Below are 12,996 nucleotides of genomic sequence, written 5' to 3' on the forward strand. Positions count from 1 at the left end.
TAATCGTTGCCAACGTTTGGTTATAGAAGACGACACGTATTATTAGTATTCGGGCAAAATCCTTTCTTTTCCCTACTCTATTTATTATATAAAAAAAGATAAACTAAATCTCCTTCTACAGAGTTTTTTGGAGGATTAGGAACCAAAAGGCTGGTTTTTGGTAAATTCCTAGCAATCTGGTAAGGGTGTAATTGTGTGAGAGAAAATGAAACAAGGTACAAGTCCGAAACGAGCAAAGATGTTTTAGATCATGAAAATGTGTAAAATTACCTTTGCATTTGGTATATATGTCTGTATTATTGCCTCGCAACTAAATAAATCTGTTCAGTAATATGTCTCTTGCAAGAGTTAAGTATCATATATTGTACGATTATTCCATGCCATAAATAGGACTGGGTTAAAAAAAATAAAGTCTTTTATTCTTTACATATACGGACCAGACTATTAAGAAAAATTGTAAATCCACAATAAAAGCTACTTTATTTAAAAAATCGGGTTCAAAATTCTAAAGTAATCAAAATAGTATTTGCATGATACCCAAACTCAGCAGAAGATGAGAAACGAAGAAAAGAGTAAAAGACGTCGAGTAATTAGTCGTGAGCTCATAAACCATAATGTATAATTACAAACTTGAGAAAAAAAAACAAAGCAATAAATTACGTAGGTTGAAGCACTTCAACTGCTTTTTAAAATGAATTGCTGTAGAAACCGAACTATCTAGAACGATGAATAGACTTGATTAAACTAAAATTGGAATTAGCAAAACAGTCAACAAGTCAAACTCTACTTACGGAATGAGAGAAGTAAGAGGAACAGATCTTTTCAGAAACGGATGTCTTAAAAGCTCTTCTGAACTAGGACGTATCTTTGGATTAACATTAAGAGACTTTGCGAGAAAGTCATTAAACGTCGAACTCAAAAGCTCTGGTCTGCTAACCTTTGGAGTGCCGATTGTAGCAATTAGGTATAAAGCTCGTAAAGGATTTTCGTTGAGATAAGGAGGTTCACCCTCTACCATTTCAATAGCCATAATACCCAAACTCCAGACATCCACCTTGAATCTAAAAAGCAAAGTTAGAAACCAAATTATGATTACTCATCGTAATAAAAGCTTACCCATATTCTTTCCTTGTAACAACTTCAGGTGCCATCCAGTACGGTGTACCCACCATGGTGGTACGTTTTGACATCTGGCTGTTTATTTGGGCACAGAATCCAAAATCAGCTAAAGATGGTTAAAAACGAGAACAAATATATTGCAACTTGGCAAAACTTACTCAATTTTACATCTCCTTGCAAGGACAGCAAAATATTATCGGACTTGATATCGCGATGAACAATACCATTTCGGTGCAGATGCCTCAAACCTTCCAAGGTTTCTCTACAAATTGTAGCCATTTGGCCTTCCGTTATTGTATTGTTGGTGACGACTTCAGTCAAGCTGCCGCCTCGCATATATTCCATAATCATCCAAAGCTCAGACTTAAAAAAGAATGTGTCAATAAAGTTCACAATATTCTTATGATGATGCGATTTCATCACGAGAATTTCATTCACAATAAATTCTTTCTTGGGTTGTTGATTGATATTCATTTTTTTTATAGCAACTGACAAGTTTGTGCCGACCTGACGAGCCGAAAATACATCACCAGAAGCGCCTTGCCCAATTTTTGAGAAATTACGGTACAACAGGGTAGGATTTTCTTTGTTGCAGATTGACTGTAATTTAGCTAATGTTGCTGCATCATTTGGTTGTTGACGAGGACCGCGTTTTTGCACTCGCTGAGTAGCCGTAGCTTCTGTTGGGGGGACTTGAACCGCAGCAGGTTTTGTAGGCAATTCATCATGGCAGGTTTGGGGTGTTTTGTTTGGACGAATGTGTTTTGGCTGAACAGAACTCAAAGTAGGCGAAGGAAGTAATACTGGTGACTGACTCCGTAAAACTTGATTGAAAGACTTTTTGGAAGCCAACGGCGATGACTGATGAGACGTATATGCTTTAGGGGGATTTACAGGTTTCGGCGATGCAATAGAAGAATTGGCGCCCGTGCTAACAGGAGGGGTCGGTGCCGGACGGGATGGCTGGAGATTACTGGGAAAAGCGTTACGGTTATGAACTGGGGAAGAAGCACCAGTCGAGATACTTGAAATTGGAGAAGGGGCAGCAGCTCGTTCTACACTGTCTCGAGGGAAAGGTGGACTGGTACCATTCTCCAAATATTTTTTTGACTGCGAGTAAAAAGCCATAGCATCAAGTACAGCCTGGGGATGTTGGACTTGTTCAGATTTCGTAATTCCACTGACCTTCAAAAGTGCTTGCCACTCGGTAGGCATGCCTGTAAATTCACCAGTTTCATAATTAAAACCAACGTGAGTTACGTGCTTTGGATCAAAGGGAGAAGATATGACGGCTGATTTTCGTGGGCTACTCGCACCGGAAGTATATGAGCTCGTTGGACTACTACCATTTCCCCCAGTAAACAAAGAACTCATACTCGAAACAAAACTCTCAAACGCAGACTTTTTCTGGGGCTTCTCATCGCTTTGACGCGAATCAACAGAAGAGTACGAGTGTAACTTTTGTATAGAATTTGAACTTGTCTGTCGAGACCCTAACGGTGTTCGAGAACTTGAACGGGAAGCTGCAAAGGAATTAGAACCAAACGCATCTTTTTGAATGTTCGTATTGATAGACGGTGGTTTTGGAGCCATTCTAGATGGCGTTAAACTTCTAAATTCATTTTCACTAAAACCGGACAAATCAGACTGTGTACGAGTCAACACGGGTTTTATGCTAGTTGAGGAAGGATTTTTTTTTCGATAGTAAAATGCAGCATTTTTTTCGTCTCTATTCATTGTGAAATAGGTAGGTACAAAAAAACGAACGAATCAAGCAAGAAAAAAACGTAAAATAAGGGGATGGTCAGAAGCAATAAACAGGTAAAACGAAAAGCTTTAAAAAGAAATAAGGAATATGCAAATAAAATTTGTATCGTAAATATAGTGGAAGCCAAGACAAAACGCGACAGCCTTAATAATTTCTATTAAAAGAACCAAAGAAACTTGTGAAAAAAGAAGCGAATCAGATTACGCTACGACGATCTATTAATTTTAGATATATTTTGCAAAATGAAAATAGTTGAGACCTACAAAAGCCAGAGAATATGGCTCTGTTCGAATGCCAGCTTTTTTACAAAATCAATCAAGTTATACTGATTTCAAGGCGTGAAACATAACTTTAAAATCTAAAGCATATAGAAGTTGTAAGCTTTTATTTCCAAGTATGCGTGTCTCTCACCTCGCTTTCCAACAATGCAAAGGTTGGTAGTGTACAAGTATGGTGAGCCTTAAAGAATAATTGAGGATGTCCAGAAGACGCTGAAAAGGAATTATCCTAAAAACTAAAAGGACTTGTTTGATATGTTAATAGATTAATAAATATTAATATAAATATATATATATATATTGGATTCGTTTAATCATGCCGGTTTGGTTTCACATTTCGAACCTTTTGGGCGAGCGAGTTTGCAAGTTGATTGTCAAAGAACTCTGATCATGTACTTAAATAAAAGGATTCAAAAATGTACCTACAAACTTACAGGGTAATATTTGTTCCTGTCTTTTTCCAGTTTCATCCATCAAACGACACTTTCTTTTCTAGAAGAGCTCAGGCCAGAAAGAACAAAAGAAAAGTTTAGGACATGTAAAGAAATGATGATTTAGAAGTAAAAGCCAAGAAATAAATATCTATTTATGGGTCTTGTCATATACAGTTGCCTTTTGCATGAGATGGAATCTATCGAACGATTGCTTTTGCAGACCTACGGGAAGGATTCAGACCAGTATACTGGAATACCGGAAACAGGACAAGTATTATTTTAAATAAAAATGGGTGATTGACTTCCTTCATGCAATAGGATGCTACCTACAACTTAATGTTCGTTTTACGACTTACTTTAGCTGTGTTTGGACTCACTGTGAGCTTTACTCCTTATATATTTCAAAAGATGAGGCATTAAACTATGGGATACTTGTCTAATACTGCTATACCTTCATGATGCTTGGACTGTTGGTGTCATTTTATCCAGGAAATCCACTATAATAGTAAATGTCCAGTGCAGAGTGGGATTCTAGGACAATAAGAGTAATTGATACATAATGCTCATACTTAGGTCATGAAAGAAGTCTGATTCAGGTGTGATTCTGTTTTATGTTTCTTAGCCTTGCTATATGCACACTATTCTTTTAAAATAATATTAAAGGAATATGTTTTTAGCGTTGCAAATAAGTATTATAACCGTTTATATAAGCATATGCTAAGAAGTCAAATGAAGAAACAGCAGTAAAACAATCGTCGGATTTATCAATACAATAAAAGATTCGATTTTTTATTGGGAAAGCAGGGTTAGAAAAGTTATCCTTTGAATACTTGAAGGCCCTTCACATTTACAAAAATATTTTGAGCTAACATTTCCATAGTTAGTTTTCCAACTTCGTTTCATGCAATTGGATTCTTACAGGTTTTTGTTTTTCCTTTGCTTTCCCCCCTCAATAAGCTGATGGATTAAGCAATACAAAATTTTTACTCAACCTTTTTGTTTCTTGAATACTGAATAATTGACAACGACTGAAACTCTTCCACATATACAATTCCAGCGTCAAGGGTATACTTTAGTCTATAGAAAATGAGGCTATGTGAATTTGTATTAGTTTTTCTCTTTTCTTTGTTTTCTCTTGGATATGCTTCTTTAAACGAGGAATATAATGAAAGATTATATTTGGAAAACTTGTCAAATCGGCATACCTACGCTTCATTCACCTTTGAAATTGACACGAAAACAAACAAAGAAAATGGATATGCATTTTCAGAACGAAATTATCAATTTTTTCCGCTTTCTCTTGCCCGAACAATGAAGGATCAAAAGGCAATGGACCTTCATGTTAGGGCAACTAGGGGTAGATGGGATTATGGGTTTTGGAAGCAACCTCCTGACAATGGATTTCATTCTGGTGGGTCCGGTTTTGAGGTTTGGGCTTCCTTTATTGATGATCAAGATATAGACTCCTGGTACAAATTAACTAGTCAGCTTTCAGGTTTGTTTTGTTTTTCTTCAAATAACATCGATGACTTGAATACATATCAACCTCTTCTTTCTTTTGTACCATCTTCGTTCACCACTTCGCATTCTCGATACTTTGCTTCCCTCCCACAAGAGTCCGTCTGCACGGAGAATCTCTCCTCTTTGCTCAAATTTTTACCTTGTAAAAATAGGGCTGGAATTGCTTCACTTTTGGACAGCCATTTGTTGTTTGACACGGATTGGTATTCTCTATCTATAGACATTGTGCCCAATCTGGTTGATGACCTTAGCTCCATGAAATTGATTGTCAAGATTCAAACTGTCATTGACGTGGAAAGGACAAACAGAAGAAAAGATAGAATTAGATTTCCACCTCCTCCTGAATTTTGCGGTGATGATATTACTCATGATCCTTTACGTTGCTTGACTGCCACTTACACATCAAGTTTTCATACTCTCGAAGACCTATTTCACAAATCCCTCGAAACGAGATGTCCTTTTTCATCTTCTGAAAGTGACATATATGTTAAAAATTCTTCTAATTCTGTCGTTGGGTATCCTTTGCAAATGGTGGAAGAGATATCTATTCCTGTTCTACTTGAAAAACGCCCGGAATTTCCAGTTTTTGTTGAAAGGTCTTTAACGAATTCTGGAAATCATTGGGGTGGTATCGTTTCAACTTTTACTAATCCCTCTGATGATTCTTATAGTATTGTGTACTTTGAACGATTACCTTGGTATGCTCGCGTGTATCTTCATACTATGAAAATAACCGTTAATGATAAACCGGTATCCTCTAATGAATTTTTCCAGGACCAAGTGTACCAACCCTCAAAAGACCGTAAAGCTGGAACTATGATTGAGTCTCGATTCACGATTCATGCTCATTCATCTGTCGTTATGTCTTATGATATAGAAAAAACAACTTTACGACTTCAAGAATACCCACCAGATGCTAACCGGGGTTATGACCTTCCACCTTCAATCGTTAGCGTTTTTAGCAGAGACGATGTTGAAATATGTCAATTGCGAACCTCGGCTCTTTTAATGTTTATTCCTACGCCCGACTTTAGTATGCCATACAACGTTATAATTTTGACATCGACCGTTATGGCTTTAACGTTTGGAGGAAGCTTTAATTTCCTCACAAGAAAAATCGTTCCTGTCAGCGAATTACCAAAATCGCAGAAGCCATCCTTGCTCCGAAGACTCCGCTCTAAATTGAAGAGAAAAGACAGGGACTCAAATTGAAACTTACTACTGTTGAAGGTGATTTTTTTTTAAATGTAAGATTCATTTAATTTTGGCTAAATTTGAGGGAGACAATTATTTTTTATCGTTAAATGGCTAGACACAACATATAGATCGTTACTTTTAAGCATAATGTTCTAAGAGAACCGCGTTCTAATTATTTGAAGAAAAATGTTTTAATAAGGCTTGCTTCAAACGAACATCGCGTTTATGTTGAATTTGAGAATGCCGCTTACCTTTTCGAGAAACGGGTTTCGGTCGGTTGGGGCGTAATTGAACTCCAATCCCCAAATTATCATTTTTAACTCTTGTATGACGGACAGGAGCTCGACGTCCTTGATGTTCAGCACCTAGCCCAGAAACATGGCCTTTCGGAGACCATCCAAACTGGGATAAAACTCGATAACCAAGGCTGCCTGGTTTCACGAGACCAGGTTGGTATTTATTATCTATATGATTTACCGATAATAAATGCCTTACTGATTTCGCGTGCGTAATTTGATTCTCAGCTTCAATGAATATTTGACATGCAGGGCACACTGACCCGCGTGCGTTATTGGCAGCACTTTTATCCAAATTTTTCACATCTTCCGAAAATAGAGAGTAATAAAAAGATGAAACAGAGCCTTTTTCTTCGATTTTTTCCCGGCTTTCTGTTTGCTCTTCTTGAGGCCTCACAAAGTTAATCCGTGGCCGATTTTTATAGAAACCATAAGACTGTATATATTTTTCATGCCCTTTATTATTTAACTCCATTTTCTCTGGTGATATTTACATTCGTACAATCATTACATTTAATGAGGTAGGCAAATACCGAGAACAAAAATGTGGTAAAGAGGCAGGATGAATCAAGCAGGTGGGCGTTCCACTAAAGGTATTACAGCCTGATAATCCAGTTTCTGAGATTCCGTTAAGTTATTTTCAACGAATCGAAGGATTTCTGTAATTAATCCTTTGCATGAATTTAGTTCTTTCAAATTTGTATGGGCACAATTCCTATATGAAGACACTAGTGAAATAAGAATCTGTGCATGATGGGAGGATACACGGTAATAATAAACTTTTAAGAATGACTGTAGCGTTTCCAAAAGGAATAACAGGAACTCCGGAGCGTTACAAAGCAATGGGTTCTCGATCCTTAAACAAAGTTGATCCAAAGTTGTCTAGTGTATGTTAGCAATGATAGCATTTAACAAAGTATCACATCACGTACAGTAAGGTATCTCAAAAATCTATGGTTCAGTTTCTTCATGAGATGCATGCATTCCAAAAAAGCGAGACGAATCATGGGAATGCTGTCTGAGGCGAACTGAAAGATGTACATAACACCGTCCAGAAACAGTTTATCCAGCAAGTCTGGCATTTCTTTCTCAAACTGAATTAATAAATGAAATGAAAAATTTATAAGGGAAGAACATGTCTCGGCTTTATATCGTGGGGGCAAAAATGTATAGAACAGCATAAGGTCTTCACGTAGAATCTCCGCTAGTCCCGTATGAATCAAAAATTCAATCCCTGATACATCTAGTGTTGACTTAACTAGCATCAAGCCCTTTTGTTTCACCATTGGATTGAGATCATTCAAAATTCGCAGCACTGATGGAATCACTTTATGCCATCTATCTCGAATTGTAAAGCGATTTTGGTTGCTAATAACCCAATGTAATACTCCAGGAATAAAAAAGTTTTTTGACTTCCATGATGGTTCCAGGAGTGCAGCTGTTTGATCTTGTCTGAATTTTTCAGGAGGAAGTTCATATGCGTATCGCCTTCCTTGTCCTGTTAAGCGATCATCTCGGGAAAAAAGAGAAGACTGATAATCCAAAACATAGTTTTGGAAGTCTTCCTTCTCCTCTGTGGATATCAATGCCAGTGTATTGTCAACGATGTGAACAGAATAAACCTCAAAAGGCTTATATTTAATATCTCGAAGCGAAATTAACGTCAGAAGGAGCTCCCAATTATCTTTTTCTTTCACAAATTGTTTAATTTCCTCCTGAAATATACTCAGGAGTCGATATGCTCGCTCACAATATGGTTTCCTGATCTCAAAATCCAACTCATTGTTTTCTAGTTTCGTTAGTAATTGAATATTTAACAAAAGTGATAGAATACCAAAATTTATCCATTTTTCTTTTGGCGACAGATATGGCAGTAATGCAGTTAAATTATGAGAAAGCTTTTCTTCTTCGATTTTCAAGACAAACCCATCCAGAAAGTCCAATTGCTATTCGTTAGAATCTTCCATGAACATTAATAATACCTTTTGAAGAGAAATTTGTTCCGGAACGTCGTGTTCCAAAGCATTCAGCTTTTTCACTACCTGCTCCCAAGGCTGCATGGAAATTGTTAAAGGCCCTCACAACGAAGACTAAAGGTTTATGACTGATATATTAACAAGTATGAATAAAAGTATACTGAATTCTTTGTAATATAGAAATAATTAATTTTTACACGCAAATGCTTAATGCTCCCTACCTAAAAGGTAAATAATAAAGCTTTTCTAAACATGAAAGATCTCAACGTTGGCTAAGAGGAAGCTCTTTACACAGGTTAAAAACAGAAAGATAGAAATTATTCATTAAATATTGCTCAAGTTAAGTTACATTCCCAGATCCTAATGGAGTACAGATTCATACAGTTACATAAGTATTTATGGCTTCAATAGAAAGTAGTAACGGGAGAAAGTAGAGAAATTATGTAGATGGCTCAGCTTCTTTCTGAGTTAAAGTTGATTCTTTTGATAGCTGGCCTTTTAAAGAAGGTATGGGTTTCGATGGTGGATTTAAAGACACTCTATTAAGCATAGCAGTGAGATCCTCTTCTTTCTTATCCTCTTTGACAAGATCTTCCCATTCTTTTTCGAGTTCTTCTGAGTTAATATCAGTTTCCGGAGCGGTTGTTGTCGTAATGGCAGAATCAATTTCTTGAAAATCAAATTTAGCTTCCTGGACAGAGTTCAAAATCTCATTCACATGCTCAATACCACCCATTTGACTGACAACAGATTTGAGAACTTCAGAACCCGAGGAAAGCGCTGACAAAAGTAATTTATTTTCAAAAGCCTCATCAATACTGGAAAGCAAAGAATCTACTTGGAGAAGAGCTGCTTCTTTCCTATCGGACTCCTTCAGCAGAACTTTTTTTCTCCGTAGATACGTAAGGGCTGTTAATTTCTCTGCCTTTGAAATCGATTCCCGAACCCCCAGGGAAATGTCCTCAATCTTTTTGTTAACAAGATCCTTGCTTTTCGATATAAAGCTTCTGGATTCCACGATTGCTGCGATTGATTTATCAACACTTTCAAGGATCCCTTCTTGGGAATCATTGGGTAAAAACTTGATAGTCTGTCATAATCTTTAGTTATTATTTTTTATTTTTAATAATTTAATTACTTACATCCTTGTCAAAGACAATTAAACGTATACGATGGCACATCCATTGTAACAAGCATTCCAATTCCACAGTAGAAAGTACTGTTCCTTTCCATAGTATCGGTCCAAATGTGGCTTGGAACGAATTCCATGTATATATAGTGCTTGTGTACGTACTCTGTAATCGGTGAGCTTCTTTTCGTATAAGGCTGGCCAGTAATTCTACGTTTTTCAAAAGGACTAGAGTGTCCTTCGAATAGGAGGATTCAAACAGATTTCCTCTTTGTATTTGAGAGCTGATGATTCTACCTCCCCAATGTAACCAAGAATATAGAGAAAAATAAGATTGCAATCCCAGATCAGGATTCTTGCACGCATGTAGAAACTCGTTAACCTCGGGCCATACACTCTTCTCTTGTAAGTAATTCTGCGAATAATGTTAGCAAATACAATACCAGCTGGTCTTTAGTTATACTCACGGCAATCATTCCTAAACTTAAGGGTTTCCCAAACGACGAACTAAAAAAGGCATTTTCGAGGCTTTCATCGAAACGAATAATTAACTTAAATTTCAATTTATTATGGAAGCTTGCTGTTTCTACCGCATCTTTCCACGTTTGTATATTAGCTTTAAATCCCTCTGGATTCTTGGAATAAAGGTTTCTGAAATCAGAGTAGAGGCTTCTCAGCCGACTTTCTTTAAATATATCTTTTTTCTTTAAAAAGTCAATTAAAGATTCATCATCTTGCATTGTTAGCAATGATACTTAATGTCGTAAATATTGGCAAGGTAAGTTCCCCAACAGGATATGCGCATGCCTACCCTTCTCTTTCGAACAAACATTGCCAGTCTAGTGAGGTCTGGTTATGCTTTAAATTTGTCTCGGTTTATTTTTTGACAGTAGTAATTTTTCTTTACAGTCCATCGTGATAATTTTTTTCATAGATCAAATCAAACGAGTGTCATTCTACTCTTACTAGAAGTGAATTATACTATACATCAATATCAGGCACAAACAAATCCTACTGAAGCGAGCTTTTAGTAGAAAAAAGATATATTTATTCATAAAAATCAGGGCATTTCTTCATGTCAAATGAAATATTTTACCAAAAACTAAAAGCCGTAAAAAGATTTTAATCATCATAAGATGTTATATGCTTTAATTTTACACATCATTATATGCATTTGTTCTAGTTCCCATTGTTGGTTGATGAGACCAACTCTTCACCAATTGCTTTAATATGAGTAGAAAGAACAGACCAAGAAGAATATTCATATATGCAGTCTGCAAATTTCCAGCATACAAGAGCCATTGTTGGATGATCGCACTCTAACCAATCTTTAATTGAATGCAAAAACCAAAATGCTGCTTTGCGTTCACGACCATTAATAGCTTTTTCTGAAGAAGGCAAATTTGCTCGGACGGTAAATAACCCAGCTAAGCATGTCATAAAAAAAGCATGCTCAAATTTTGATAAGGGAATTACATTCAAATTTGTTAGTCGTTGAAACCATTGTACAGCATCGTCAATACAATTTCCCGGTCGGGTAGCTAGCAAGAGACTTCCAATAGCAATACTTCGGGAAGTATGGTATAATGAATGAAGCCTTGCAGCATATACGAGCACCATGTCATTAAAAATTTTATCTAGGACTGACGTCCTTAATTTTGGCGTAATGACACGGTTTTGCATCAAAAGACAGGTTATCTGAGCTTCCAAACAAGAAGCTAAATAATTCCAAGCTCTTTCTTGAGAAAACGTTTTCCTAAGCTCGTCATAAATTTCGTATGCTCGTTTATAATCATGTAGCATAAATAAAAAATCAGCCATTCTTCGCTTCACGGCTTCTGGCTTATCCGAAGAGTACATAAAAGAGTCGGAATCGTAATTTCTTTGGGCAGAGGAAGAATGGTTCTTCCCTATATATTTTTTTGAAGCAAAAAGTAACTTCCCTGTAAACCCGCCATAATGCGCAGCCGTATTTTCTTCCCAAGAATTTACACATCTCTGCATAAAAGGACGTATACCTTCAAAGAGTATCGTGGTTACTAAACTTTTCATTTCTTGCATTTCTTCCAAAGGCATCACAGGCTTTAAAACCCCTTTTTTATTTTCACCTCCTTCCTTTAAAACTTCTAAAGGAGATTTCCATATAGGCTCTGGCACTTTTGCTAATTCAGAGTCAAGTGAGAACAGTGTCGGATTTGAAAAACCGTTGACTAATGAAGTCGAAGAAAGCAAGCTTGAGGGATTGAAATAGTCATCTTCACCTCCTAACTCGTCCTTATAATTGTCCAAATTCGATGGAGAATGCGCGTTCTGTATATAAGCTAAATCAATATATCGTGACCGTAATCGAATGAATTTGGAATTCGCGCCTATACTGCGTTGTATGTTTCCAAACACTTGAAGAGAAGTTTCTAAATCATGTTCATCTTCATCGTGGATAAAAAGATAGTAATGCAATACCTCTCTAGATATAAATCTAGGGAAATCTGCACTATTTACTTCTTTATATAAGCGCATAATAGTAGCTAGAGGATTAGGGTTATGAGAACTTAACACAATTAAACACCCAACGGGATGGGAAAATGTCTCATGCTGTGCAACCGGATTACCAGACATCAAAAGCTTTAAATACTGTAGCATAGGATCTAAGAATGAATCCGGCGCCACTTGATCATCAGCTTCCGCGGACCATTTCTGAATATATCTTTCCAATAATTCACGAACACATTCCATATCTCCTCCCGGAGCAAACTCATAAGATAACTCTTGTTCTGACTCGAGTTCATTTTCTTTATTCCATGCTCGGTCACGATGAAATTGTTGAGGGGTTCGCACGGCCGACATTGGTAAGAAACGGACAGAGCCTGTATCTTCTAAATTTCTCTCATTTTGAAAGTTTATATGTTTTGCCGAAGCAGAATGCTTGGAGCAATTCCCGTGTTCGACACAGTCGCCAAAAGGCCTGATAAAAGAAGCAAAGTTTGCAAAGCCTTTTCCTTTTATAAAACTTTCTGTATCTTCGGAGCACAACGTAAAGACGACAGGACAAAAAGCATGCTCAATTAGTTGGCGTAATTTTTGTTCAAACTCATAATTTGTACTCGACGAAGAAAAGTCTCCTGACGCGTCAGACACGGTGGAAGTGATTTCAGATAAGCTGCGAGAAAGAAAATTTGTAGTAATATCCATATAGTTCAAGCTGACTTTTGTTAATCAATTTGATGTCAGGTCAGGCTAGACCAATTCAGCGTCTTTCGTCAAAATCTGGCATAAATAAT

The 12,996-nt window shown here is 36.8% G+C and overlaps 6 protein-coding genes across 6 annotated transcripts; 1 reads left to right on the forward strand and 5 right to left on the reverse strand.

The window, feature by feature from the left end:
* Positions 1–713: 713 nt before the first annotated feature.
* Positions 714–2,856, reverse strand: shk1 (PAK-related kinase Shk1; the record flags this gene model as incomplete). The annotated part of the gene is made up of 4 exons (XM_056179331.1): positions 714–744; positions 792–1,061; positions 1,117–1,225; positions 1,278–2,856. 4 exons carry the CDS (start codon positions 2,854–2,856, stop codon positions 714–716), a joined length of 1,989 nt encoding a protein of 662 aa, XP_056035537.1.
* Positions 2,857–4,685: 1,829 nt separating this feature from the next.
* gpi16 (pig-T, Gpi16) lies at positions 4,686–6,332 on the forward strand (the record flags this gene model as incomplete). The annotated part of the gene is made up of 1 exon (XM_056179332.1): positions 4,686–6,332. One exon carries the CDS (start codon positions 4,686–4,688, stop codon positions 6,330–6,332), a length of 1,647 nt encoding a protein of 548 aa, XP_056035628.1.
* Positions 6,333–6,485: 153 nt separating this feature from the next.
* SOMG_00539 (RNA-binding protein, G-patch type, GPANK1-like protein) lies at positions 6,486–7,088 on the reverse strand (the record flags this gene model as incomplete). The annotated part of the gene is made up of 1 exon (XM_056179333.1): positions 6,486–7,088. One exon carries the CDS (start codon positions 7,086–7,088, stop codon positions 6,486–6,488), a length of 603 nt encoding a protein of 200 aa, XP_056035627.1.
* A 92-nt stretch (positions 7,089–7,180) lies between these two features.
* On the reverse strand, positions 7,181–8,673 carry tti2 (ASTRA complex subunit Tti2; the record flags this gene model as incomplete). Its single annotated transcript, XM_056179334.1, has 4 exons — positions 7,181–7,495; positions 7,546–8,402; positions 8,448–8,559; positions 8,596–8,673. 4 exons carry the CDS (start codon positions 8,671–8,673, stop codon positions 7,181–7,183), a joined length of 1,362 nt encoding a protein of 453 aa, XP_056036599.1.
* A 355-nt stretch (positions 8,674–9,028) lies between these two features.
* cmp7 (ESCRT III complex subunit Cmp7) lies at positions 9,029–10,458 on the reverse strand (the record flags this gene model as incomplete). Its single annotated transcript, XM_056179335.1, has 3 exons — positions 9,029–9,679; positions 9,732–10,133; positions 10,186–10,458. 3 exons carry the CDS (start codon positions 10,456–10,458, stop codon positions 9,029–9,031), a joined length of 1,326 nt encoding a protein of 441 aa, XP_056036600.1.
* A 439-nt stretch (positions 10,459–10,897) lies between these two features.
* Positions 10,898–12,907, reverse strand: trs8501 (TRAPP III complex subunit Trs85a; the record flags this gene model as incomplete). The annotated part of the gene is made up of 1 exon (XM_056179336.1): positions 10,898–12,907. One exon carries the CDS (start codon positions 12,905–12,907, stop codon positions 10,898–10,900), a length of 2,010 nt encoding a protein of 669 aa, XP_056036601.1.
* Positions 12,908–12,996: the final 89 nt, after the last annotated feature.

The sequence above is a fragment of the Schizosaccharomyces osmophilus genome, chromosome 1 (genome assembly GCF_027921745.1).
Source record: "Schizosaccharomyces osmophilus chromosome 1, complete sequence".
NCBI classification, from domain to species: domain Eukaryota; kingdom Fungi; phylum Ascomycota; class Schizosaccharomycetes; order Schizosaccharomycetales; family Schizosaccharomycetaceae; genus Schizosaccharomyces; species Schizosaccharomyces osmophilus.